At 42.5% G+C, this 26,534-nt stretch overlaps 1 protein-coding gene across 1 annotated transcript in view; it reads left to right on the top strand.

The window, feature by feature from the left end:
- The window catches only part of ADAMTSL3 (ADAMTS like 3), a 355,200-nt gene that overhangs the window by 311,321 nt on the left and 17,345 nt on the right, over positions 1-26,534 (top strand). The window contains exons 24-26 of the mRNA XM_060617520.3: positions 15,734-15,916; positions 19,499-19,615; positions 25,958-26,141. Coding sequence (XP_060473503.3) covers positions 15,734-15,916; positions 19,499-19,615; positions 25,958-26,141 — 484 coding nt within the window. The remainder of the gene's footprint in view (positions 1-15,733; positions 15,917-19,498; positions 19,616-25,957; positions 26,142-26,534) is intronic.

The raw sequence follows: 26,534 nt of genomic DNA, 5'->3' as shown, positions 1-26,534 counted from the left end.
TGATTTGCACCAATGCTGAGTCTTTTTCTTCAAGGAGCCACTGGAGGGTTTCGATCTTGAGATACTATGTGGAATAACTCTCATGGGCCTTTGCTGGCCCATAAACGAGACCCTGGAGGACAGCATCCAGTGGTGGACTGTAGCACTCATGGGATATGACTGGTAAACTTAAAGAGATCTGTCCAGTCCCAAGCAAAGCAGGGCTCTTAAGAGGCCCGGGATGTTGATACCTTCCCTCCATGTTAGAAGGAACATATTTTATTTTTTTTTAATTTTTTTTTATGTTTATTTATTTTTGAGACAGAGAGAGACAGAGCATGAATGGGGGAGGGGCAGAGAGAGAGGGAGACACAGAATCGGAAGCAGGCTCCAGGCTCTGAGCCATCAGCCCAGAGCCTGACGTGGGGCTCGAACTCACGAACCGTGAGATCGTGACCTGAGCTGAAGTCGGACGCTCAACCGACTGAGCCACCCAGGCGCCCCTGAAGGAACATATTTTAAAAGCCTCTGGGGAAAGACGCTTGAATATGGAAATGGGGACAGATGCCGTGACCCACGTTGTTTCTAATTCCTCAGAAGTTGCTTGGGGACCTGGTGTTGTCAATCTGTTGACATCATTTTGCTGGAGAAGAGAAAGTGCTTCGGCAGCTACTCAGGAGAGTTCTGTGATGGGTAAAAGCCATAGCCTCACATTTGTCAGAAGTTCTGGGTATGGCATCAGTGATGGATCGTCCTTTATATCCAAAAAGCATAGATTACATATCGCCAAAAAGAACAGAAGAGTGTGCAGTTAACTCAACATGGGAGCATTTCTTACCATATTTACTACATTGTGAACACTGGCCCCACATTCAAGAAGAGTATACATACTATTTGTGCTGGTCGTGTTGAGGTGTTTGTCTCTGACACGGGGACGGTGAGCTCTTTCCTGTTTCCTCTATTAGTAATGTTTCCCCTTGTGGGTTGTCTATGCTGTGTTCAATTTGCCTCTTATCCTATGAATTGACAATACAACTTCTTCATAGCCCCCCAGAGGTCACTAACGGTAGTTGAAATTTCCCGTCATCACGTGTGAAAAAAATCCAGCACATCGTCTAAGTGTTGAGTAGCTTGGGGAAATCAAGAAATGAACAAAACCCTACAGGTATAATATCTGTGATACATTGATATAAACATCTAGCATTTTAGAGCCGTCCGAACAGGCCAAGGATTTTGTAGTGTGGAATGTTCCGTGGGCCTTTCAAGGACGAGGGATATTTGTTTTTAAACAGTGACTATTTTTAAAGACACCCAGAGGTTCAGACTTGATGCAAACACGTGTTTTACAAACCCTCCAGAGCTGAACCTTTTTTTTTTTTCCCACATTTGCCTTCCAAAAACGATTCCAGCATTGTGGAAACAGAACATGAAGTATCTCAGGGCTGCGTGGCTTAGGGGAATAGCCTGTCTTTGAGGTTAGATAAATAAGTTTAAACTATTTCTGACATTCTGTCGCTGTTTCAACAGAGCACACATTTGTTATTTTGAAAGACCGTCAAGAGCAGTGGTCAGAAGCATCTCGTCTGAGTTTCCTCCTACCTCTTCCGTTCTTTGAACGTGTTCACACGGGTAACGACGCTTCTAGGTGCTGAGTTGCAGGGGGTCGGTTTCTTTTTTATCCACCCTGGAGACCTACGTGTCTCCTTTTGCATCTCAAAACCGGCCGGGTTCTGCTTTGCAATCTGAAACTGCTGGCTCAGGGAGAATATCCCTGTGTGTGCAAACCCAGTATCATACCCTTGCTGTTCTGAGGTTGCTTGTGGAGTTGTCTCTGACTCCTGTCAGTTCCAGAGGCTGGAAATTCGGGAGTCTTCTGGAACTGACTTCTGGCAGTAATGGGGGCTTACACTGGGCTGGACCCTCTGCCTCTGGCTTCTTCTTGTACTCACCTGCTATGTGCACTTGCTCTCTCTCGCTCTCTCTCTCTCTCTCTCTCTCTCTCTCTCTCTCTCTCGCCCTCCCATCAACCAGGATACAAAACTCAGTTCCTTGACTGCTTTCTACTCATAGCAAGACCTCCATTGTTACCAAGCACTTGACAACCTTTTAAAGCAAGGCTGAGGCTTGAGAGATCATGGCAAAGGCATCCTATCCCCTTGCCCCTCTGCTCCCTGTTCTCTCTCATCCCCCCCTCTGCTTTCCCCAACCCCTAGGATTGCTGTAGGGACTCTAAGTTCTTCTCTCCCTGTTATGTGGCCCTTGCCTACAGATGCATGCATCGAAATCTTGCAAGATGTCCTGAAGAAAGAGTATCCACCCTCTTTAGAAGACAGTTGGAGGGGCGCCGGGGTGGTTCAGTAGGTTAAGCGTCCGACTTGGGATCAGGTCATGATCTCACGGTTTGTGAGTTGGAGCTCCACGTCGGGCTCTGTGATGACAGCTTGGAGCCTGAGTCTGCTTCTAACTCTGTCTCCTTCTCTCTCTGCCCTTCCTCCGCTTAAGCTCTCTCTCTCTCTCTCTCTCTCTCTCTCTCTCAAAAGTAAATAAACATTAAAAAAAAAAAGACAGCTGGAATTATATACAGAAGAAAACAATGTCTCCAGCCTGTAGTTGGTTCTATTGAATTTATTTATTTATTTTTAAGTTTATTTATTTATTTATTTGGAGAGAGATGGAGTGCAAGCCGGGGAGGGGCAGAGAGAGGGAGAGAGAGAATCACAAGCAGGCTCTGCCCTGTCAGCACAGAGCCTGAAGCAGGGTTCGAGCTCACCCAGTGTGGGGCTCAAACTCACGAACCGTGAGATCATGACCTGAACTGAAGTCAGAGGCTTAACCGACTGAGCCCAACAGACGCCCCTCTTTTTTCCCTCTGTTCATTTGTGTCTTAAATTCCACATATGAGTGAAATCATATGGTATTTGTCTTTCTCTGACTGGCATTTCACTTAGCATAATATACTCTCTATCTGTCCACATCATTGCAAATGGCAAGATTTCATTCTTCTTGATCACCAAGTAATATTCCAGTGTGTGTGTGTGTGTGTGTGTGTGTGTGTGTGTGTGCGCGTGTGTGTGTGTGACACCTTCTTTATCCATTCATCTATTGATGGACACTTGGACTGCTTCTGTAATTTGGCTGTTGTAGATAATGCTTCTGTAAACATCGGGATGCCTGTATCCCTTTGGAATTAGTGTTTTCCTATTGTTTGGGTAAATACCCTCTACTGGAATTATTGGATCATAGGGTAGTTCTATCTTCAGTTTTTTTTAGGTTTATTTATCTACTTAGAGAGAGACAGAGCACGCCAGTGAGGCAGACTCAAAGCCTTTAGGATAAAAGCCAAATCTTCACTATGACCTGCAGTGCTGTGATCTGAGCCCCCTCCCCACCTGCCACTTCTCTGCCCTTGTCTCCTCCATGTACCTTCCTCGGTCACACCTCTGCAGCCACAGTGTTCTTTCCTGCTCCTCCAAAGTAGGAGTGTACCCTGAACTCCAGGCTGATAAAGCCTATGGGGCTGCTTCTTCGAATAGCATTCTCAAAAGCAGAAAATAAAATACTTGGTATTCTAAAGAAAGCCAGTTCTAACCAAAATCTCAAATAAATAGTAAATCAGAAGTGGCATATGATGATATAAGTGCTTTTTCCTGATGCGCTCAATTCCAAATCTAGCATTGGATCCAACAATTGCCATGATTTCAAAGTAGTGGTGGCATACGAGATATTTTGAGAGCTCTGTAACAACCGTAACGTGACACGAAAGTGTTTACCTGTGGTTTCCGTTAGCTGCGTAGTTGGAGATCCTGCCATCTTGTTTTGTTGGCTATGTTCATAGTTGCTGGAAATTCTAAATGTCAGCTAGAGTTAGTGAAAAGGCCATGGAACCTTGACTTCCATCTATGCACCCAGGTGGGGTTAAGGGACTCCATGTGAGGAACGCTGCTTCAGGGCTGAGGCACGTGCTGTTCCTTCTGCCTGAAGTTAGACCTCTACATGGCTCGTCTAGCCTGGCTGAAGGCCTTCAGTAAACCTCTTTCACGTAGAACTTTACAACACTGTTGTTTACACGTTTCTTACCATGGAGGTGTGACAAATAAGCCAATGCATCTGAAACTCTTCAGGGTCTCTCCCCATGAGAGGTTTTATAACTTGAGAAAAACTCCATTTATTTAGACTAATTGTAGGAGACATGTCACAATTAATGGAGATTCTTGAATTGTTATGTTTTCAAACTCACGTCTCTTTCAAAAATATGTGGTCACTTAAGAATTACTCAATAGGGGATCTTAAAGGACTCTCCTTTAATTAGTAAAATAATTAAGTTCACGTGTATGGAAGCTGGTGAAATGTTTGAAGAGGTTTTTGATATGGTTTGCCCTTTTTTAATCAAAATATTTAAGAAGATTATTTGCTTCCTGGCAAGTAAAGACCTTCCCTAAATTACCAGGGATTCCAAAATAATTGTGTCTAAAGGTGTGAGGACTTACCACAGAGTCTGCATTTTACTATCTTCTCTGTTTGGAAGAGAACATTGCCATGAATAACCAAAGTCACGCAGTTGTATCTTTGAGATACAATGATTTTCTTCCAGAAGATCTACTCCCTGTTCATGTATGCATTCAGCAAATATTTATATGTCTGCTCTTTGCCAGACACTGTCCCCACAGCTTACTGGAGAGGCCTGAGATTAATGTGGTAGTGATTCTCTAGAGTGCTGGCCATAGAAAGCACATAAGAAAAATGAGTTGAGGGGCACCTGGGTGGCTCAGTCGGTTGAGCGTCCGACTTCGGCTCAGGTCATGATCTCATGGCTCGTGGATTCGAGCCCCTTGTTGGGCTCAGTGCTGACAGCTCAGAGCCTGGAGCCTGCTTCGGGTTCTGTGTCTCCCTCTCTCTCTGCCTCTCCCCTGCTCACGATCTGTCTCTCTCTCAAAAATAAAGGTTAAAAAAATTTTTAATAAAAAAAGAAAAATGAGTTGAATAAATATATAAAAGGAAGGGTGAGTTGATGAATGAATGAATTGATCCCACACGTATCTCAGAGCCGAGGGGATAGTTTAGCATAGTCTCTTGCCATTACTCTTGTCCAGTTTGGAGCAGTATGGTCTAAGACCTTCAGGAAAACACAAATTTACTCATGTGGTCTTGAGGCAGAAAAGTTGCCCTGCCTAATGTTACCATTTGAAATAGGAATAAAGTGTGTAAAAGACATCAGTCGTCGACAGCACTGAGGCTGAATGTCCATTTGGGCCTAGACGAGGACACGAGGAATTTCTGCCCAGTAGAGCTCTGGGTCAGCCTTTGAGCTGATGCTGGGCGCAAATACGATGTTGGACAAGCATCAGGAAGCACACAAAGAGCGTCAGTTGTATCAAAAAAGTAAATGTTAGGGACGCCTGGGTGGCTCAGTCAGTTAAGTGTCCGACTTCGGCTCAGGTCAAGATCTCATGGTTTGTGAGTTCGATCCCCGCGTCGGGCTCTGTGATGACAGCTTGGAGCCTAGAGCCTACTTGGGATTCTATGTCTCTGGCTCTCTCTGCCTGTCCCCTGCTCACACTCTGTCTCTCTCTGTCTCAAAGATAAATAAACATTAAAAAATTTTAAAAAGAAGTAAATGTTAGTATAAGTGTTGTGTCTCCCCTTGCCCCCCCCAAATTCTAGAAAAACAAGATGAAATCAAAGAGAAATTTTAAAAAATAAAACTGTTAATTTGTTAGTTTATTTAACTGAAAGTTGCTGAGAGAGTAGATCTTAGATGTGCTTACCTCAAAAAAGAAATGGTAACTCTGTGACACGATGCAGGTGTTGGGTAATGAACGGGATGGTGGTAGTCATTTCGTAATCTACAGGTGCATCAAACCAATGTGTTGCACACCTTAAACATACACAATGTTCTGTGTCAATCATATCTCAGTAAAGCTGGGGGTAAAGCCACTAAAAGAGAGGCAGAAATAAAAATCATGCTGGAAAGAATGTTAAAAGCCAATCACAAATAAAGCCAACATTAGAAGCAGAAAATAAAATGCTCCAAATAAAATGGGGAAAATTCTGAGGCAAGCTCAGAATTTCTTGCAAAATGCAGAGAAAAAGAACAGAGAGCTGAAAACAATGATACCTCGGGCAATGGGCATGGAAAAGAAAGACTAATAATCACATGAGTGGTGTTCCTGAGCAAGAGAAGAAAAAGGAGTAGACACAGAATTTAAGACTTAAAGATAGACAGACAGCTGGACGGATAGATAGATGGATAGGTAGATAGGTAGGTGGGTGGATGGATAGATGGTTGGATGGAGAGAGATAGATATATGATTGATAGATACATAGATGATAGATAAAGAGATAATTGACAGATTGATAGGTGATGGATAGATATATAGATAATTGATAGATTCATAGGTGATAGATAGATAGATAGATAATTGATAGATTCAGAGATGATAGACAGATGATAGGTAGATGATAAATAGATGATGGATAGATGAGAGAGAGAGAGAGAGAGGGATAGAGAGAGAAAAGGAGGAGAAGGAAGGAAGGGAGGGGAGAAAAAAAAGTTTTACTGAATGGAAGCAGTGACTATAGTTTGTAGATTAAATGCTCAGAGTGTTCCAGGCAGAACTGACGAGCAAGTAATACTATCTCTTGATCGTATCCTGGCAAAGTTTTTGAAAATTTTAGATCACAGAATCCTGCAGGAATCCAAAAAGAAAAAAAGAAATAATGACAACAGATTACCTAAAAGGGAATAAAAAAATAGGCCTGCCTCGGACTTCTTCAAACTATGAAAGCCCCACGTGACAAGGGTCGGCATGAGCGGTGTGGAGGAAATCGCATTACGGCACTCCAGTTCTGTGGCCAGCTGAGCTGTTTCTTAGTGAGGAGAAGAGAAGACGTTCCTACACACTCCAGGATTCATAACCTGTCCTACCCACTGACCTTCCTACCTTTGTGGGAAAAATACTCCCAAAAGCCTGCCCTGTCAAGCAAGACATGAAGCTTAATTATGATCATGAAGACATTGCAATATTAAGGGAGTCATAATAAACATTGAAACAACTTAAATATAGAATTTAAGAATTTATTTTAGTGACTTAAAAATAGATTGCAAATCTATGGGGCGCCTGGGTGGCTCAGTCAGTTAAGCGTCCGACTTCAGCTCTGGTCATGATCTCGTAGTTCGTGAGTTTGAGCCCCACATCAGGCTCTGTGCTGACAGCTCAGAGCCTGGAGCTTGCTTCGGATTCTGTCTCCGTCCCTCTCTGCCCCTCCCCCATATTGATGTTCTGTCTCCCTCTCTCTCAAATATAAATAAACGTTAAAAATTTTTAAAAAATAGATGGCAAATCTCAAAAAAAATTTAAAGAAGATATATGATGAAAAATAAAAATGTAAAATGATCAGAATTTCAATCCTATATTCTATCAGAAGAAAGAAAGGACGAAGAGGAAGGAAGACTTCACGTTTTCTCATCCTAGAAGGAAAATTGGAAATCTGGGAGATATGGTTTGAATTTTTTCAACTTTTTAAAATTTGAAGGTAGGTGAGGCATTCAGCAGACATCATAGGATGAAAAGTCTTGCTCTCACCTCTGTTCCTGCCCCCTTTGCACCTGTGCCAGGGTATCAACTTTGTTAGATTCTTCTGTCTCTTTGCAAAGATTCTCTATGCAAGCACGAAGACTTATTTTTTTCCTCTTTTTTATGTAAAAGCCTATTCAACACAGCATTCTACACCTTGCAGTTTTCAGTTGAGAACATTTCTTTTTTTAAAAAGTGTTATTGAAATATGATTGAGATACAAACAATTGTGTATGCCTAATATACACAATTTGATGAGGTTGGATACATGCATATACCCATTAACCATCATCCCAGTCAAGGTAATCCACATATCCGTCACCTCCAAAACTTAACTTGTATACTCCTTTTTTGTGATCAGTTGGCCATATTTGCATGGGTCTAATTCTGGGCTCTTTATTCTGTTACATTGGTCTATGTGCCTGTTAGTTTTTTAAAAAATGTTAATGTTTATTTATTTTTGAGAGAGAGAGAGGGTAAGTGAGGGAGGGACAGAAAAAGAGAGAGACAGAATCTGAAGCAGGCTCTTTGCTGCCATGCAAAGCCCAATGTGGGGCTCAAATCCACGTACTGTGAGATCATGACCTGAGCCAAAGTCAGATGCTCAACTGTCTGAGCCACCTCAGGCACCCCTATGTCCCTGGTTTTTTTTTTTAATTTTTTTTTTAACGTTTATTTTTGAGACAGAGAGAGACAGAGCATGAATGGGGGAGGGGCAGAGAGAGAGGGAGACACAGAATCAGAAGCATGCTCCAGGCTCTGAGCCATCAGCCCAGAGCCCGACGCGGGGCTCGAACTCACGGACCGTGAGATCGTGACCTGAGCTGAAGTCGGATGCTTAACCGACTGAGCCACCCAGGCACCCCGCTATGTCCCTGTTTTTAATGCCAGTACCGTTCTGTTTTGATTGCTATAGCTTTGTAATATATTTTGAAATCAGGAAGTGTGATACCTTTAGCTTTGTTCTTTTTCTCTTAATATTGCTTTGGCTCTTTGGTGCCTTCATTGGTTCCATATGAATTTTAGGATTGTTTTCTCTATTTCTGTAAAAAAAAATGCCATTGGAATTTTGATGGGTATAGCATCGAACCTGTAGATTGCTTTGTGTAGTATGGAAGTTTTAAATATTAAGTCTTCCTGTCCATGAAAATGGGATGCCTTTCCATTTATTTGTATCTTCTTTACTTATTTGCATGGATGCTTTTACTTATCTCTGTGTACATCTTCCGCCTTCTATGTTAAGTTTATTTCTAAGTTTGTATTCTTTCTGATGCTATTATAAATGAGATTATTTTCTTCATTTCCTTTTTAGATATTTCATTGTTAGTGTACAGAAATGCAACTAATTTTTGTATGTTAATTTTGTACCCTTCCACCTTACTGATTTTGTTTATTTGGGGGGTGTGTGTGTGTGTGTGTGTGTGTGTGTGTGTGTGTAGTCTTTAGGGTTTTTTACATAAAAGGTTATGTCATCTGAAAGCAGAAATAATTTTACTTTCTTCCGACCCAATGCCTTTAATTTCTTCTTCTTGCCTAAGTACTCTGAGTAGGACTCCCAGAACCATTTTGAATATAGGTTTCAAGAGTGGGCATATTTGTTTTTCTTTCTGATCTTAGAGGAAAAGCTTTCACTTTTTCATCATTGAATATGATAAGGGGATAAGCTATGACCTTATCATATATGGATTTTATTATGTTGAAGTAAGTTCCTGCAATATCTAATTTGTTGAGGTTTTTTACCATGAAAAGAGTGTTAGATTTTGCTGAATACTTTTTCTGCATTTATTGAGATGATTATGCGTTTTTTATCCTTCATTCTGTTCATACGATCTGTATCACATTAATTAAGTTGCATGTATCCCAGGGATAAATCCCGCTTGGTGATGTTATAAGATCCTTTTAATGTGTTATTGAATTCAGTTTGCTGGTATTTTTTTGAAGATTTTTACATCTGTGTTCATCAGGAATGTTGGCCTGTAGTTTTCTTTTCTTGTAGTGTTTTTGTCTGCCTTTGGTATCAGGGCAATGTTGGCCTCATAAAATGAGTTTAGAAGTGTTTCTTCCTAGGGGCACCTGGGTGACTCAATTGGTTGAGTGTCCACCTTCGGCTCAGGTCGTGATCTCACAGTTTGTGAGTTTGAGCCCTGCATTGGGTTCTCTGCTGTCAGCGCAGAGCCTACTTCAGATCCTTTGTCCCCCTCTCTTTCTACCCCACTAAAAAATAAAAAATAAACATTAAAAAAGAAGTGTTTCTTCCTCTTAAATGTTTCAGAAGAATTTGGAAGGATTGTATTAAATCTTCTTTAACGGTTTGGTATAATTCATCAGTGAAGCCATCTCGTCTTGGACTTTTGTTTGTTGGGAGGCCTCAGATTACTGATTCAGTTTCCTTATACATTATTCACACCTGTTGAAGTTGTCTGTTTCTTCATGATTCAGTCTTGGTAGTTTGTATGTTTCTATGAATGTATCATTTCCTCTAGGTTTGGTGTATAATTATTCAAATTATGAATAATCTGTGATCCTTTTGGTTTCTATGTCATCAGTTTCCATGTCTCCTTTTTCATTTTTTATCTTACTTATTTGAACCCTTTTATTATTTTTAGTAGGGATGGATAAGGGTTTGTCAGCTTTCTTTTTTCAAAAACAACTCTTATTTTTGTTAATATTTTCTATTGGTTTTCTATTCCTTATTTTGCCTACTTGTGCTCCAATGCCTGTGTTTTTTATCTTCCTTCTGCTAATGTTGGGCTTAGTTTGTTGTTCTTTTTCTAGGTCCTTGAAGGATAAAATTAGGTTGTTTGAGATATTTCTTCTTTTTAAAAATTTTTTAATGTTTATTTATTATTGAGAGAGAGCACGTGCAAACAGGGGAGGGGTAGAAAGAGAGGGAGACAGAATCCAAAGCAGGCTCCAGGCTCTGAGCTGTCAGCATAGAGTCCAACATGGGGCTTGGACTCAAAAACAGCGAGATCACGACCTGAGCTTAAGTCGGATGCTTAATGGACTGAGCCACCCAGGTGCCCCAGATCTTTCTTCTTTTGTAATGCAGGCATTTATTGCTATAAACTTCCTTCCTACTACTGCTTTTCTTGCATCCCACAGATTTTGTTAGTCCTATGTTTATTTTCTTTCATATTAGGTATTTTCTAATTTCCCTTTTGATTTCTTCTTTGACAATGGTTGCTCAAGAGCATCTGGGTTAATTTCCACATGTTTGAATTTTCCAATTCTCCTTCTGGTACCAATTCCTAGTTTTTTTCCAGCGTGGTTAGAAAAGATACTTGGTGTGGTTTCAATCTTCTTAAATTTGTTAAGACTTGTATTCTGGCCTAACATGTGATCTGTCTTGAAGAATGTTTCATGTACACTTGAGAAGAATGTATATTCTGCTATTGTTGGGTAGAATACTCTGTGTCTTTCTGACAGGTCCATTTGCTTAATAGTGTAGTTCAAGTCTACTGTTTCCTTGTGAATTTTCTGTCTGGAAATCCTATCCATTGTTGAAAGTGGGATATTGAAGTCCTCTACTATTACTGTACTGCTATCTATTTCTGTTTACAGATCTGTCAATGTTTGCCTTGTATATTTAGGTGCTCTGATATTGGATGCATAAATATTTATAGTTATTATAGCTTCCTGATGAATTGACCCTGTTATTACTATATACTGACCTTTGTATCTTATAGCAGTTTTTGACTTAATGTTGTCTAATATAAGTACAGACACCCTGCTCTCATTCGGTTACCATTTACATGGAATATCTTTTTCCATTCCTTCACTTTCAGTCAATGTGTATCTGTAATTCTAAAGAGAGTCTCTTTCAGGCAGCATATGGTTAGAGCTTCTCTTTAAATCAATTCAGCCACCGTGCCTTTTGGTTGAAGAGTTTAATCCATTTACATTTAAAGTAATTATTGATAGGTAAGGACTTAGAATTGCCATTTTGTTAATTGTTTTTCTGTCTTATTTGTGGTTCTTTTGTCTCTCTTTTCCTCTATGTCCAACTTCCTTTATGATTTGCTGATTTATTAATACTGGCATGCTTTGCTTTTCATTTTTCTTTTCTTTTTCTTTTGTGTATCTACTAAAGGTATATTTGGTGTGTGATTACTGTGAGGGGTTACATAAAACATCTAATAGTTATAATTGATTATTTTAAGGTGATAACAATATAACTTCAATCTAATACAAAAAACTCTACACTTTTACCTCTCTGTCTTCCTACTTTATGTTACTGATGTCACACTTTACATGTTTTTACATTGAGTATTCTTTTTAAAAAAATTTTTTTTAACGTTTATTTATTTTCGAGACAGACAGAGACAGAGCATGAACGGGGGAGGGTCAGAGAGAGGGGGACACAGAATCTGAAACAGGCTCCAGGCTCCGAGCTGTCAGCACAGAGCCCGACGCGGGGCTCGAACCCACGGACCACGAGATCATGACCTGAGCCGAAGTCGGCCGCTTAACCAACTGAGCCACCCAGGCACCCCTACATTGAGTATTCTTAACAAATTTTCATATTCGAAGTCTTACTTCTTTTTGTCTTTTATTTCTTTTGCTTTTAATAATCTATTTATTTAAAATATCCCAGAGTATCACAAAATAAGTACATCTTTATTATATTCTTATGTTCACCTAATACATTCAACAGCATATAAAAATAATTATTCACCATGATCAAGTGGGATTCATTCCTGGGCTGCAGGGCTGGTTCAATATTCACAAATCAATCAGTGTGAGACATCACATTAATAAAAGAAAAGATAAGAACCATATGATCCTGTCTATTAATACAGAAAAAGCATTTGACAAAATTCAGCATCCTTTCTTTTTTTTTTTTTTTTTTTTTTTAATTTTTTCCCAACGTTTTTTATTTATTTTTGGGACAGAGAGAGACAGAGCATGAACGGGGGAGGGGCAGAGAGAGAGGGAGACACAGAATCGGAAACAGGCTCCAGGCTCCGAGCCATCAGCCCAGAGCCCGACGCGGGGCTCGAACTCACGGACCGCGAGATCGTGACCTGGCTGAAGTCGGACGCTTAACCGACTGCGCCACCCAGGCGCCCCTCAGCATCCTTTCTTAATAAAAACCCTCGAGAAAGTCGGGATAGAAGGAACATACTTAAACATCATAAAAGCCATTTATTAAAAGCCCACAGCTAATATCATCCTCAATGGGGAAAAACTGAGAGCTTTCCCCCTGAGATCAGGAACGCGACAGGCATGTCCACTCTCACCGCTGTTGTTTAACATAGTGTTTGAAGTGCTAGCATCAGCAATCAGACAACAAAAGGAAATCAAAGGCATCAAAATTGGCAAAGATGAAGTCAAGCTTTCACTTTTTGCAGATGACATGATATTATACATGGAAAACCCGATAGACTCCACCAAACGTCTGCTAGAACTAGTACATGAATTCAGCAAAGTCACAGGATACAAAATCAATGTACAGAAATCAGTTGTATTATACACTAATGATGAAGCAACAGAAAGACAAATAAAGAAACTGATCCCATTCACAATTGCACCAAGAAGCATAAAATACCTAGGAATAAACCTAACCAAAGATGTAAAAGATCTGTATGCTGAAAACTATAGAAAGCTTATGAAGGAAATTGAAGAAGATACAAAGAAATGGAAAAACATTCTGTGCTCATGGGTTGGAAGAATAAATATTGTCAAAATGTCAATACTACCCAAAGCTATCTACACATTCAATGCAATCCCAATCAAAATTGCACCAGCATTCTTCTCAAAGCTAGAACAAGCAATCCTAAAATTCATATGGAACCACAAAAGGCCCCGAATAGCCAAAGTAATATTGAAGAAGACCAAAGCGGGAGGCATCACAATCCCAGACTTTAGCCTCTACTACAAAGCTGTCATCATCAAGACAGCATGGTATTGGCACAAAAACAGACACAGAGGCCAATGGAATAGAACAGAGACTCCAGAATTGGACCCACAAAAGTATGGCCAGCTAATCTTTGACAAAGCAGGAAAGAATGTCCAATGGAAAAAAGACATCTCTTTAACAAATGGTGCTGGGAGAACTGGACAGCAACATGCAGAAGAATGAAACTAGACCACTTTCTTACACCATTCTTTTTGTCTTTTAACTTTTATATTGGAGTTAAGAGTGATTTATACAGACCCATGACAGTATTAGAGTGTTCTATATTTGTGTATATGTTTAGCTTTTCTGGTGAGTTTATACTTTCATATGCTTTTGTGTTTTTGTTTTGTGTCCTTTCATTTCAACTTGCAGAACTCTCCAGCATTTTTTATGAGGCAGGTCTGATGATGATGAACTCACTCGACTTTCATTTGTCTGGAAAAGTCTTTATTTTTCTTTCATTTCCAAAGGACATTTTTTGCTGGGTATATTATTGGTTGACTGTTTTTTGTTCTTTCGGTAATTTTGCATATGTCAATATTTCATTACACTGATGTACTACAAGTTAGTTAATGGGTCCCTGTTGGGTATGTGACTTGTTTCCAATCTTTTGCTTTTATATAACTGCATAAATACAGCATTTTTTATGCAGGTATGTTGATAGCATTAATTCCCAGAAAGGGGGATTATGAGATTCAAGGATCAATGTGATTGTAATGTTGAAAGATCTGGTCAAATTAATGCCAACTAGTTTTTTTTTTTTTTTAAGTAAATTGTAACATTATTGGAACTTTAAACACAGCATTTAGTTTCCACTTTACAAGACAAAAGGGAACAAAGAAAGGATAAGCAAAAGTCAAAGGCCCATAAAATCAGAAGGTCTAGAACAATGACAATGTAAACCTAAACATATGTGTAATCACAATAAATTGCTAATAGGGTTAATGCTGCAAAGGCTCTTAGATTGGGTTTCCAAATAAAACCTAATGATATACATTTACACGAGACATTGCTGGAATAGAATCATACAGAAAGTTGTAAAAATTGGACAAAAGTATATTAGGTAGAAGAAAACAAAATAACCAAGAGTCATAATAGTAAAATCAGACAAGATAGGATTTAAGACCCTAAAAAAGGATAAAAAGACATCCATTTTAAAAAAAAGTAAAATCCACAGTGTGGAGTCAACATGAACTGTCCTGTGCTGGATAAGATATAATACATAACAACAAAAATGGGGAAAACATAAAAAATGTGGTAAATATAGTAGACGGGAGCGCTTTTTCTGGACGTGAGCTCTCAAGGAGAAGCAGGTTAATAAGGACACATACTAAAAGAAGATGATAAAATTTCATTATTGTAAATATTTGAACTTTACACCCTAAAAAGAAACAGCATACTTTCTTTTCAAGTATGCATAGAACATTTGCCAAAAAAAAAAAAAAAAAAAATGATTGTATGTTAGGCCATAAATGTGCCTTAGAGATTTCAAGAAACAGTTGTACAGATTACCTTTTCTTTTTTTTTTTCAATTTTTTTAAAATGTTTATTTATTTTTGACAGAGAGAGAGAGAGCGCACACACACACACACACACACATATATGAGCAGGGGAGGGGCAGAGAGAGAGGGAGACACAGAATCCGAAGCAGGCTCCAGGCTCCAAGCCGTCAGCACAGAGCCTGACACGGGGCTCAATCCCACGAACCGTGAGATCATGAGCTGAAGTTGGGCGCTTAGCCGACTGAGCCGCCCAGGCGCCCCTCCCTAAAGATTTCATACTTTTTTTCTAAAGGAGGAGCATTTTGTTGGCTGCGTGCAGCAAACAACTTAAAGATTCACATTAGTATTTTTGTTTTCCGGAGACTCCTCTGTGTTAACCCACCCCTGGGAATGTCTCTCTCTGTCTCTACCTCCAGCTCCACCAACCCCTCTTCTCCCACCACCCCACTCACCGTCACATTTCTTTCCTTTCCTGATACAGAGCAATCCCGCCCTCTTCGGCTCCCATTGAGTCGCATCCATAAACCAGTCAGGTACACAGTAGCCCAAAGCCCTTTGCTTTAACAGGACCCCCTCCCTGCCGCGGAGGAGCTCTAGACCTAGAAATAAACAGCCATCTCTCCAGACCTAGAAATAAATAGCCATCTCTCGTACTTTATGTAATTCAGCCCGTTCGCTGCCGTGCGGTCAGAATGCTAAACAGTATCTGTCCTGTGGTTCTGTGGCCCTGTTCTTAAAGGAATTTGCTTTTTGTCATATTTGTTTTTATTCCAAAGGTGTCCCTCAGCCTAATATAACTTGGTTGAAGAGAGGAGGACCTCTGAGTGACAATATTTCCTTGCTTTTCAATGGATCCCTGTTGTTGCAGAACGTTTCCCTTGAAAATGAAGGAACCTACGTCTGCACAGCCACCAATGCTCTAGGAAAAGCTACGGCAGCATCTACACTCCACCTGCTGGGTAAGTGTCGGGTGCTTCCGGTTCAAGTGCTTCCTGTCATACGTACAGAGCAGGGCCCGGTTTCTTCTGTCCTGGAGTCGTGGAGTAAACGGGATGGACGTTAAGTGGTTGTAACCCTGGCTTGCCTCCGCCCGCTCACATGCTGCTCACTGCATCTCGCACTTTGTCTTACAGTTCTTCTCTTAGAAGGCTGTCACTTTCCTGCTGCTACTTCTCTGCCCAAGAGCCTACCGTGGCACACAGTTTTCTGCCCAGAATCCAGACCCTTCGCGTTCTGCCTGTGTATTTGCTCATCTGCTGACCCGACCCCCCTTCCAGGCCAGCAGCGAGCTCTGTTCTAGTCGGTGTGGTTTCCTGGGCCATGATCCGATGGAACCCCCCACCCACACGTGGTTTCCCTGGAAGTACGGCTTCCGGGAGCACTGCTCTCCCAGGAAGAGGTGTCCGCCACTGCCTTTCTCACTGGATAGATGCAGGGCCAACTTCTGTCACTTACACAGGGATTCCTGTCTCCTGTGTGACTCTGATTTCATTTGACCTCTTTTGCCTGGTCTTACCGTTTGGTGTCTGATTAAGTCGTAACACACGTTGCTCTCCAACTGTTTCCTCTTTCATTTACGTTTCCTCAATTAAATTGCAGGTCCTTTCATGATAGAGACCATGTCTGATATCTTTGCAGCCCTGAGGATATAATATAGTCTGGGGGCGCACAGTAGGTTCTCAGTAAATACGGATCACTTGACTCTTAAGACACCTTACCATGGGGTGCATGTTGTAATTTGGAGATGCTCATCACAACGCGCCCCTCGACACAGGATGACAATTGGGGATGATATCTGGAGTTCATTCCCTTCCCCTGCGTTCATCTCTTTTGTTTCTCAAATTCCACATGGGAGTTGAATCGTGGTATTTGTCTTTCTCTGACCGACTTATTTCGCTCAGCATAATACACGTTGTTGCAAATGGCATGATTTCATTCTTTTTGATCCCCGAGTAACGGAAGGAAAAATAAGATACAGACAGAGGGGGAGGCAAACCATAAGAGACCTTTAAATTTTTTTTTTTAACGTTTATTTATTTTTGAGACAGAGACAGAGCATGAACGGGGGAGGGTCAGAGAGAGAGGGAGACACAGAATCCGAAGCAGGCTCCAGGCTCCGAGCCGTCAGCACAGAGCCCGACGTGGGGCTTGAACTCACAGACCGTGAGATCATGACCTGAGCTGAAGTCAGCCGCTCAACCGACTGAGCCACCCAGGCGCCCCCATAAGAGACCTTTAAAGACAGAGAACAAATGGAGGGCTGCTGGAGAGGAGGTGGGTGGGGGATGGGCTAGATGGGGGATGGGCGTTGAGGAGGGCACCTGTTGGGAGGAGCACTGGGTGTTGGATGGAAGCAAGGAGTCACTGGGTTCTTCTCCCGAAACAAATACTACACTGTATGTCATCTACTTTGAGTTTAAATAAATAAATTAAAAATATATATTTGGAGTTCAACGAATTCTTGTCACCAAAATGGGCTTTAAATTGTTGAGATCCGGGGCGCCTGGGTAGCTCCATTGGTTTAGCACTGACTCGAGCTCAGGTCATGATCTCGCGGTTCGTGAGTCCGAGCCCCGCGTCGGGCTCTGTGCTGACAGCTCAGAGCCTGGAGCCTGCTTCAGATTCTGCGTCTCCCTCTCTCTCTCTTCCCCTCCCCTGCTCACACTCTGTCCCTCAAAAATAAATAAACATTTAGGGGCGCCTGGGTGGCTCAGTCGGTGAAGCGTCCGACTTCGGCTCAGGTCAACGATCTCGCGGTCCGTGAGTTCGAGCCCCGCGTCGGGCTCCGTGCCCACGGCTCAGGGCCTGGAGCCTGCTTCGGATTCTGTGTCTCCCTCTCTCTCTGCCCCTGCCCCGTTCATGCTCTGTCTCTCTCTGTCTCAAAAATAAATAAATAAATACATACATACATACATACATACATACATACATACATAAATACATAAATAAATAAATAAAATTAAAAAATAAAATAAATAAAAATAAAAAAATTTAAACTGTTGAGGTTTTAGGACTCAATGAATGATACTCCTCTCTCCTGCCAGGGTTTGGAGCCAAGTGAGAGTTGCTCACAGAAGTCAGATGGACTTTAGGGATCATTCGATAATCCTGTCTGTAGCTCCAGCACCTACCACAGGTGTCGTAAGTGCTAAACACGCGTTGCACAAATGAATGGAATTGAGTCATTGGCGGATGTGGTATGAGATCACAACAGGTTCCACTGCTGAACCAAGAGGATGATGGGAAAGAACCTCCCGCATGGTGTTTCTCGTTGGCAGTTCGAGGAGTCCAGGGTCATAATAGGTGGGAGGTGCCCACGTGGGGATTGGAACCACTGTCGGGCACGAAGCACTTGGATGTTCAGTCACTCCTCTGACACAGTAGCACAGGGTTGGGGCAGTCATTTTTATTTTTTTTTCTTTCTTTTTTTTGGGGGGGGGGGTGGCGGTCATTTTTAATCCTGGTACATACATGAGGAGACCCAAGAAACTCACAGAAAGTTTTCCTAAAGCCCAAATATATATCCTTCTCTTTTATTTTATTTTTTTTTTAGATTTCCTAATATTTATTTATTTTTGAGAGGCATAGAATTCAAGCAGGGGAGGGGCAGATGGAGACAGAGAACCTGCTTCCATGTTCTGAACTGGCATCACAGAGCCCGACGTGGGTCTCAAACTCATGGACCGTGAGATCGTGGCCTTAGCTGAAGTCGGACGCTTAACTGACTGAGCCACCCAGGCGCCCCCATAGCCTTCTCTTTGAGCATTCTTCGTACTACCCCTCTTGGACTGGCCGTGCTGATCAGGAAGGCACTGGTGTACCTCCCTGTGGCCCTTCCCAAAGACCTCTGTGGTCTTCTAGGATCTTGGAATGGAAGATTCTCGACCGATGGGCTTGACCAAGCCTGTCTGATTGCTGAATGCCTTCCCCATGCTCTGAGAAGCGCCAGCCTTATCCCTCACTTCTGCTCCTCTCTACTCCTGAACCTGCATGGCTGCCTCAGCTCCGCCCTGCACACCTCTTCCCTTAGGGGTTCCTCCTGCCAAGCAGCTCATGACTTAGCTGAGGAATCAAGAACATCTTACATTGCCAATACATGGCGTCCCTCTGCCACCCTGCCCTCATGCTCGAGTTTCACTGCCTTTCAGAAAGGCCATCTCCCCCATGTGAAGTCCCCTATAAAACACCCATTCTCCTGCTGCTGAGGTGTCCCTTAAGAGGAGGGGTTTTGCTGTTCTTAATGCTTCTTCCAGTCCCTTTCGGCATTAGGGGGACTCCATTTTTTCCATCGTCTTAGGCTATAAACCCTGAAAACATGTAGACACCACGTTTTAGCACAGCTGTTCTAACTGAACACCGATAGCACCCCACACACCCCCACAGAACCCCCAGATTTGTGTGGGCCTGAGCATCCGGGACAGAACATTTCATCGGCAGGAGCTGACTTCCTAGCGGCTGTCTTCTTTAAGAACACCCGAGCTGGAGTAAGAGGCAGATAATGTTTAACTGGTAAACAAGTGCTCCTTCTTTCTCTCTTTCAGAACAAAGACGGTTGGACAGTAAAAGTGGATTTCCCAAGGACCAGAAAAAGCATAGGCTCCAGGCATCTGACACAGAAACCAGCAGCAGTGACCCAACAGGAGAAGCCCTACCTTCAGGTCGGAGATTTTGACTTCTTAAGGATTTGCCATTCGAGAGGCATGTGCGAGGAAAAGGATTTAGCTACAGGATGCTCCGTATCTTGCCCTTCTCGATAAGTAAAATTATTCCTAGGCACTTGGCCGGCTTTTCCCTTGCCCTCAGGCTTCTGTAGCTCAACTCGTTCCTTCCATATCGAAACAGTTTTGAAAAAGAAATCGCTCCCGAGGAAGCCCGCGGGGCTCATGTCCCAAATGTGCATCGTTACTTGTGATAAAACAGGTGTTGGTTTTCCAGTTTCTAAACGGTGGCCAACTTGGTAAAATATTCACAGAGGGGAGATTTGCTAGGAATTCTGGAAATGATTCCTTCGTTCTTCTCTTTTTATAAATTCTTCCCTAGACTTACTAACTTTGTTAGGCATCGGTGTTCGGTCAGGAGAACCTGATCTCAGTATTCCAAGCTTGCAAAACTCTTCAGGAGGCCAAGAGAGAGAGGTAGGGTTAAGAAAGTCAGAAATTCCGAAAGCACAGAAGACCAGTACTGATGATCTCAGAGTCTTGTAGCTCAAAAATGGGTAAATCACAGAAGGACACAGAGAAGCTCCTGTTATACTTCATGCTTTAGTTTCTACAGGAACGGTACTGGCTGCGTCATTTCACCCTTTTAAATCTTGAACGAGTGCCTCTCCTTTGCAGAAAGTATCCCAAAGAATAACTGTGTACATAGGGATTCTAAGAATGTAGTTCCCAGGCTCCCACCTTCTCGGATGCAGGAAGGGCCTGGAAGAAGAGAATAGTGCTGGGCCACCCATCAAACAGGCCAGCTCACGTTATTCATGTTATTTATGACATCATTCTCCAGGAGTATTTATATATTCTTCTCGTCTTTCAGGAATACTACTACCATTAGGAAATGCACTATTATCCATTTATGCAACATTTGTCTTAGTCTGTTTGAGCTGCTATAACAAAAACCACAGACCGGGTGGCTCATAAGCAACAGACATCTATTTCTTACAGTTCTGGAGGCTGGGAAGTCCAAGATCAAGGCACCCGCAGATCTGATGTCTGGTGAGGACTTCCTGGTTCACAGCCATCTTTTCACTGTGTCCTCCCATGGCAGAAGGAGTGAAGAAGCTCCCTGGGGTCTTTTTTATAAGGACTCTAGTCCCAATCACGGGGGCTCCTCCCTCATGACCCCATCCCCTCCCGTAGGCCCCCCCTCCTATGACCATCACATTGGATGTTAGGGTTTGTCATCTGAGTTTGGGGGAGACACACACATTCAGTCTACAGAAACATTCTGCAAGTGTCTGCCCAGTGCTGGGGGAAAGAGGACTCTTCCCCCGGGAAAGCTCTTGCCAGGCTGGGGGAAAGAAAGGACTTAGCCCCTGGGAAGCTCACAGTTTAAAGAGGGAGGCAGTCATGTGAACAGGTGTTCTGAAGCGGTGTGACAAGTACTCTAATAGAAGGATGGCCAGGTCCACTGGCAGCACTGAGGAAGGGGCCCTGACTCTCTCTGGAGGAGACAACCAAGTCCTCACACAGGCCTCAGGGCTTGTTCTGGGAAGAGGAAGGACAGCATTCCAGGCAGAGGCACGGGAGGTGCAAAGGCAGATGGGGTTCCATGCAGAAGGGCACATGAGCCTAAGGAACTCCCTCGAATCAATTACTTTAAAAATTGGATATCATGATTCTGAAACCACTGGGACAGTTGAAGCCTTTGGAATATTTCAACATTGGCCTAACCAATGGCGCCTATCTCGTTTGACCACCTGCTACACACACATACCTACACACACATACACAAATACACATCCACGTATTCACCAACTGGAATATGCCAGCCCTTCGGTGGATCCCTACTTCAGCGTTTCAAAGAGACTCATTTATTAATTTAACGAAGACTGGTTGAGCACCTAATACATAACGTGCCCTGTCCTGGCGGTGAACAGGACAGAAGAGCTCCCCGTGGACTTGGTGCTCTAGTCAGGGAGGCGGACGACGAACAAGGAAACACACACATAAGATATTTCTCTGTGGTGAGTGCTATGAAGGAAACAAAATAGGATGATAGCACAGCAACTGCACATGGCCATTTTGGTGAAGAAAGTCAGGACCAACCTCCCAAGGAGGTGATAGTTGAGCCCAGGTCTAGATGATGACATAGAGCCATTCATGCATAGGGATGAAGGAAGAGCCTCTCCCACGGAGGGAAGTGAGCGCAAAGACCATTAACTGGGAACAAGCTTAATGTGGTCAGGAAACACAAAGAGGGATGCCTGGGCAGCTCAGTCAGTTAAGTGTCGAACTTCGGCTCAGGTCATGATCTCGCTGTTCATGAGTTCGAGCCCCTTGTCGGGCTCAGTGCTAACAGCTCAGAGCCTGGAGCCTGCTTCGGATTCTGTGTCTCCCTTTCTCTCTGCCCCTCCCTCACTCGTGCTCTTTTCTCTCTCAAAAAATAAACATTAAAAAAAACTTTAAAAAGAAAAGAAACACAAAGAAAACTCACATGATGTGGACACAGGTTGGGGGCAGAGGAAAGGGTGGATGAAACGAAGTTGGAGGGTTGCTGAGGACCAAATCATTCAGGGCTTTTAAGGTCAAGGTAAAGACTAGAATTTATTCCTGTTTTCCCAGCACCATTTGTTGAAGAGACTATCTTTTCCTCATTGTATATTCTGTCCTCCTTTGATCCTGATGTCTGTTTATGTGCCAGTACCTTACACACAAAGAATGAAACCGGACTATATATACATATACATATACATATACATATACATATACATATACATATACATATACATATACATATACATGCTGTATATGTAAACAGCATATACAAAAATAAACTCAAAATGGATTAAAGATCTAAATGTGAGACCTGAAACGATAAAAATCCTAGAAGAGAGCACAGGTAGTAATATCTCTGACATTGGTCATAAAAACATTTTCCTAGATGTGTATTCTCAGAAAAGGGAAACCAAAGCAAAAATAAACAAATTGAACTACATCAAGAGAAAAAGCTTCTGCACAGGGAAGGAAATAATCACCAAAACAAAAGACAGCCTACTGAACAGGAGACATACCTGTAAGGGATAATATGCAAAATACATGAAGAACGTAGGCAGCTCAACATCAAAATAACCTATAGTCTGCCTAAAATGGGAAGAGGACCTGAACAGACATTTTTCCAAGGAAGACATACAAATGGCCAACAGACACATGAGAAGATGTTCAACATCACTCATTATTAGGGAAATGCAAATCAAAACCATGATGAGATATCACCTCATACCTGTCAGAACAGCTAGGATCAAAAAGACAAGAAAACAGCAAGTGTTGGCGAGGATGTGGAGAAAATGGAACCCTTGGGCACCATTGGTGCGAACATTGGTAAATTGGTGCAGCTGCTGTGGAAAACACTATGGAGGTTTCTCAAAAGCTTAAAAATAGAACTACCAGATGGCCTAGTAATTCCACCATTGGGTATTTAGCCAAAGAAAATGAAAACACTAATTTGAAAAGGTATACGCACCCCTGTGTTTATAGCAGCGTTATTGAACAATAGCCAAGATAGGGAAGCAATCCAAGTGTCCATCGGTAGATGAACGGATAAAGAAGATTTGGTGTATATATACACAGTGGAGTATTAGCCATAAAAAAACACAAAATCTCGCCACTTGCAACAACATGGATGGAGCTAGAGGCTATAACGCTAAGGGAAGTAAGTCAGAGAAAGACAAAACCATATGATCTCACTCGCGTATAGAATTTAAGAAACATAAACAAAGGAAAAAAGAGATTAAAAAAACACTCTTAAATACAGAAAACTAACTGATGGTGGCCAGAGGGGAGGTGAGTGAGGGGATGGGTGAAATAGGTGATGAAGATTGAGTACATTTATCTTGATGAGCACTGAATAACGTACAGAACTGTTGAATCACTAGATTGTACACCTGAAACTATTGTAACACTGTGTTAATTATACTTCAATTTAAAAAAATTCTAGAGCTTATTCCCAAAACACACGAAGCTATTGAGAAGTCTTACATGAGAGTGAAGGTGATCTTTTCAAATGCTCTTGTATCCGAAATCATTAACCGTAAACCAAAAAACAATGATCAATTGGAACCTCATCAAGATTATTAAAATCTGGTCATCAAGGACACCATTAAGAATACGGATAAGTCATAGACTGGGAAGAAAGATTGGCAAAACGTATGTCTGATGAGGAATTCCTATCTAGAATATATAAAGAACTCCTACAAGATAATCATGAACCCTCCCATCCCCCAAAAGAGACAATGGGCAAAACACTTGCACAGACGGTTCACAAAAGAAGATATACAGTGGCATGGAAACACAGGGAAATGACAATTAAAACCACTACTGGAAGAGTGAAAACAAAAACACCGACAGTGCCAGATTTTGGCAAGGATGTGAAGCTGCCGAAACTCTTATACATTGGTGGTCAGTACGTAATCTGGTACAACCCCTCTGCAAAACCGTGTTGGTGCTTTCTGATAAAGCTAACCACACACCTACCTTGGACCCAGCAATTCCGCTCGCAGATATTTATGCAAGAAACGTGAAGACATGGTCACAAAAAAGTGTGCCCAAGAATGCTCATAGCAGCCTTCCCTTCATAATGACCATCACAAGGAGAATGGATAAACAAAGCATGGTATATTCAGACACTGGAATATTATTTAGCAATAAAAGAGAAGGGACTACTGATATGCACATCAATACGAGTGAATCTCAGAAATGTTATGCTCAGCAAAAGAAGCCAAATGCAAAAGACTGCATGCATGAAGTCCCAGAACAGGGACACTAGTAGTGAATACTGATGGAGATGAATTAGTAATTGCCTGGTGGGGGAGGGGAATTGATGAAAAGAATTCAGATTAAAATAGTTGATTAAAATAACCTAATTAATCATTAACACTGATTAAATCAAGAGGAAACTTTTTGGGTGATGAAGTGTGTTATGCCTTGTTTTGGATCACAGTTACAAATGTACATACAATTGGGAAAACTCAAACAGCACACCTGATTTCTGAGCATTCTATTGTATGTGAATTACACCTCAATGCAAAAAAAAAAAACCCCACAAAGACAAAAACCCACGTTTTTAAAGAAATGCACGTGTCCTGCCTTGAAGTGCCAAGGTGTATTTGTGAAGTATGACATAGTAGAAAGAGTTAGATGTGGGGTCAGACACACGTGGAGGTCCTTCCTTCTGGTTGTTCCTTCTGGAGGAAGGACCTTGTGCAAAGTCACTTGGCTTTTTTCCCCACTTTGGCAAATAAAACCGATCTAATTCACAAGATGGCCACAAGGATAAGTGAAAAACTGATGGCCAAGTAGCTAATTCCATACTCGTCACCTGGGAGGTTCTCCATAAACCCAGCTATTTTTAAAAAACTGTTTTGAATAACCGTCATCCTGGAGGCCCAACTAAAAATATGTCCTGTTCTGTTTTGCCAATGATGCCATATGCAACTTAAGACAAAAATTCAAAAATCAGCAGGAAAATCTGGAAAACAATAAGTTACAGAAATCGCTCTGCTCTGTGAGGGAGCCTGTGGACACAGCTGGTAGCCATCAATTACTTGTGATTGTGACGGGAAAATCTGGCACCTTCTGTGGTCGCACACACATCTTTCCTCGTCGTATTGTACCTCATCTTTTTACCGAGTGTCCAAAGGGAAGGGAAAGGCCGTTTGGAACGAGGACTGAAATTAATAAGCCACAATTCCTGGAGGTGGTCAGCCTCATCTTTGCTAAAGGGAACTCCCATTTTTACCTTTCCAGACGGTTTCCGTGACAAATTATTTATGCAGTTCCAGGAGTAAGCTGAGGTTTAGATTAAGAATTAATGGAAAAGTAAGAATGGAACGAAGTGCATTTTTAACCTTACTGCTTAATCCAAGGTCCCGCTAAACGGCCTTTCATTTCTCTGCCTGATCCACTTTTGAGACACAGAACTGGTGACAGCGACCCCTGGAGACCTCCTCACTCCTGTCCTCTTGGCTCTGCTTGGAGAATGCCGAAGAGGCAGCCCGCTGCCCAGAACACCTCCCCCCTCTCTCTGGGATGCTTCTGGCAGGTCCAGCTGGTCTCCAATAGCCTCTCTTCCAGCCTGTGGCCCAAGGGGCCCTCGCCGGCCACCGCCCCCACCAGTTATTACAATAAGTCACTGGAGGGAAAATGAAATGCACTGTGTGACAGGTTTACTCTGTGCTCCTCAAAGACCCAGACCAGCGGCCCCTGGTGGTCTTCGGCCGCGTCCCCTCCAGCCTCATCATCATATCTCATTCAGGGCTGCCGTGACATGTCATTTCCTTTCTGCAGAGCCTGTTTGGGAGCTCGGTAACTGGACGCATTGTTCTGCCAGCTGCGGGCACTTGGGAGCCCGAGTTCGGAGACCCCGGTGTGTGACGGCCAACGGGCAGGAAGTGAGTGAGGCCCTTTGCCATCACCTCCAGAAGCCGCCGGCTGGGTTTCAGCCCTGTAACATCCGGGACTGCCCCTCGAGGTAGGTGTCATTGCTCTTACCAGTACCAGCTTTTTGCTTGTGTTCGAAGGCTCGCTAATTTGGATTTACCGCCGCCATCGCGGAGATGCGTTTAGCTGGGACTCGGTACCAGGCATTCTGCTAAGGGCTTCATGTGGCTCATTTTGCAGGCACCTCGTTAGTTTCCTGTTTTGTAGGTGGGAAGGTTGCCCCAAGGCCACACAGCTGCAAAGGCCAGAGTTCAAACGGAGAAGGCAATCTGTGTTCAGAGCCTTTGCCCTTGATCACTGCTCAGGTCTGCTCCCTTGCCCTCACAGTGCTACCTCATCCTTAGTGGAGCTGGTTCTGTGGGTCGAGCCTCGGAGATCGCGTGGAGGTCCTGTTCAGAGTGCCCATCCCTAGATTGCACCCTGG

Source organism: Panthera onca, chromosome B3 (assembly GCF_046562875.1).
Source record: "Panthera onca isolate mPanOnc1 chromosome B3, mPanOnc1 haplotype 2, whole genome shotgun sequence".
In the NCBI taxonomy this organism is placed as follows: Eukaryota; Metazoa; Chordata; class Mammalia; order Carnivora; family Felidae; genus Panthera; species Panthera onca.
This window is presented reverse-complemented; position numbering and strand designations above follow the sequence as displayed.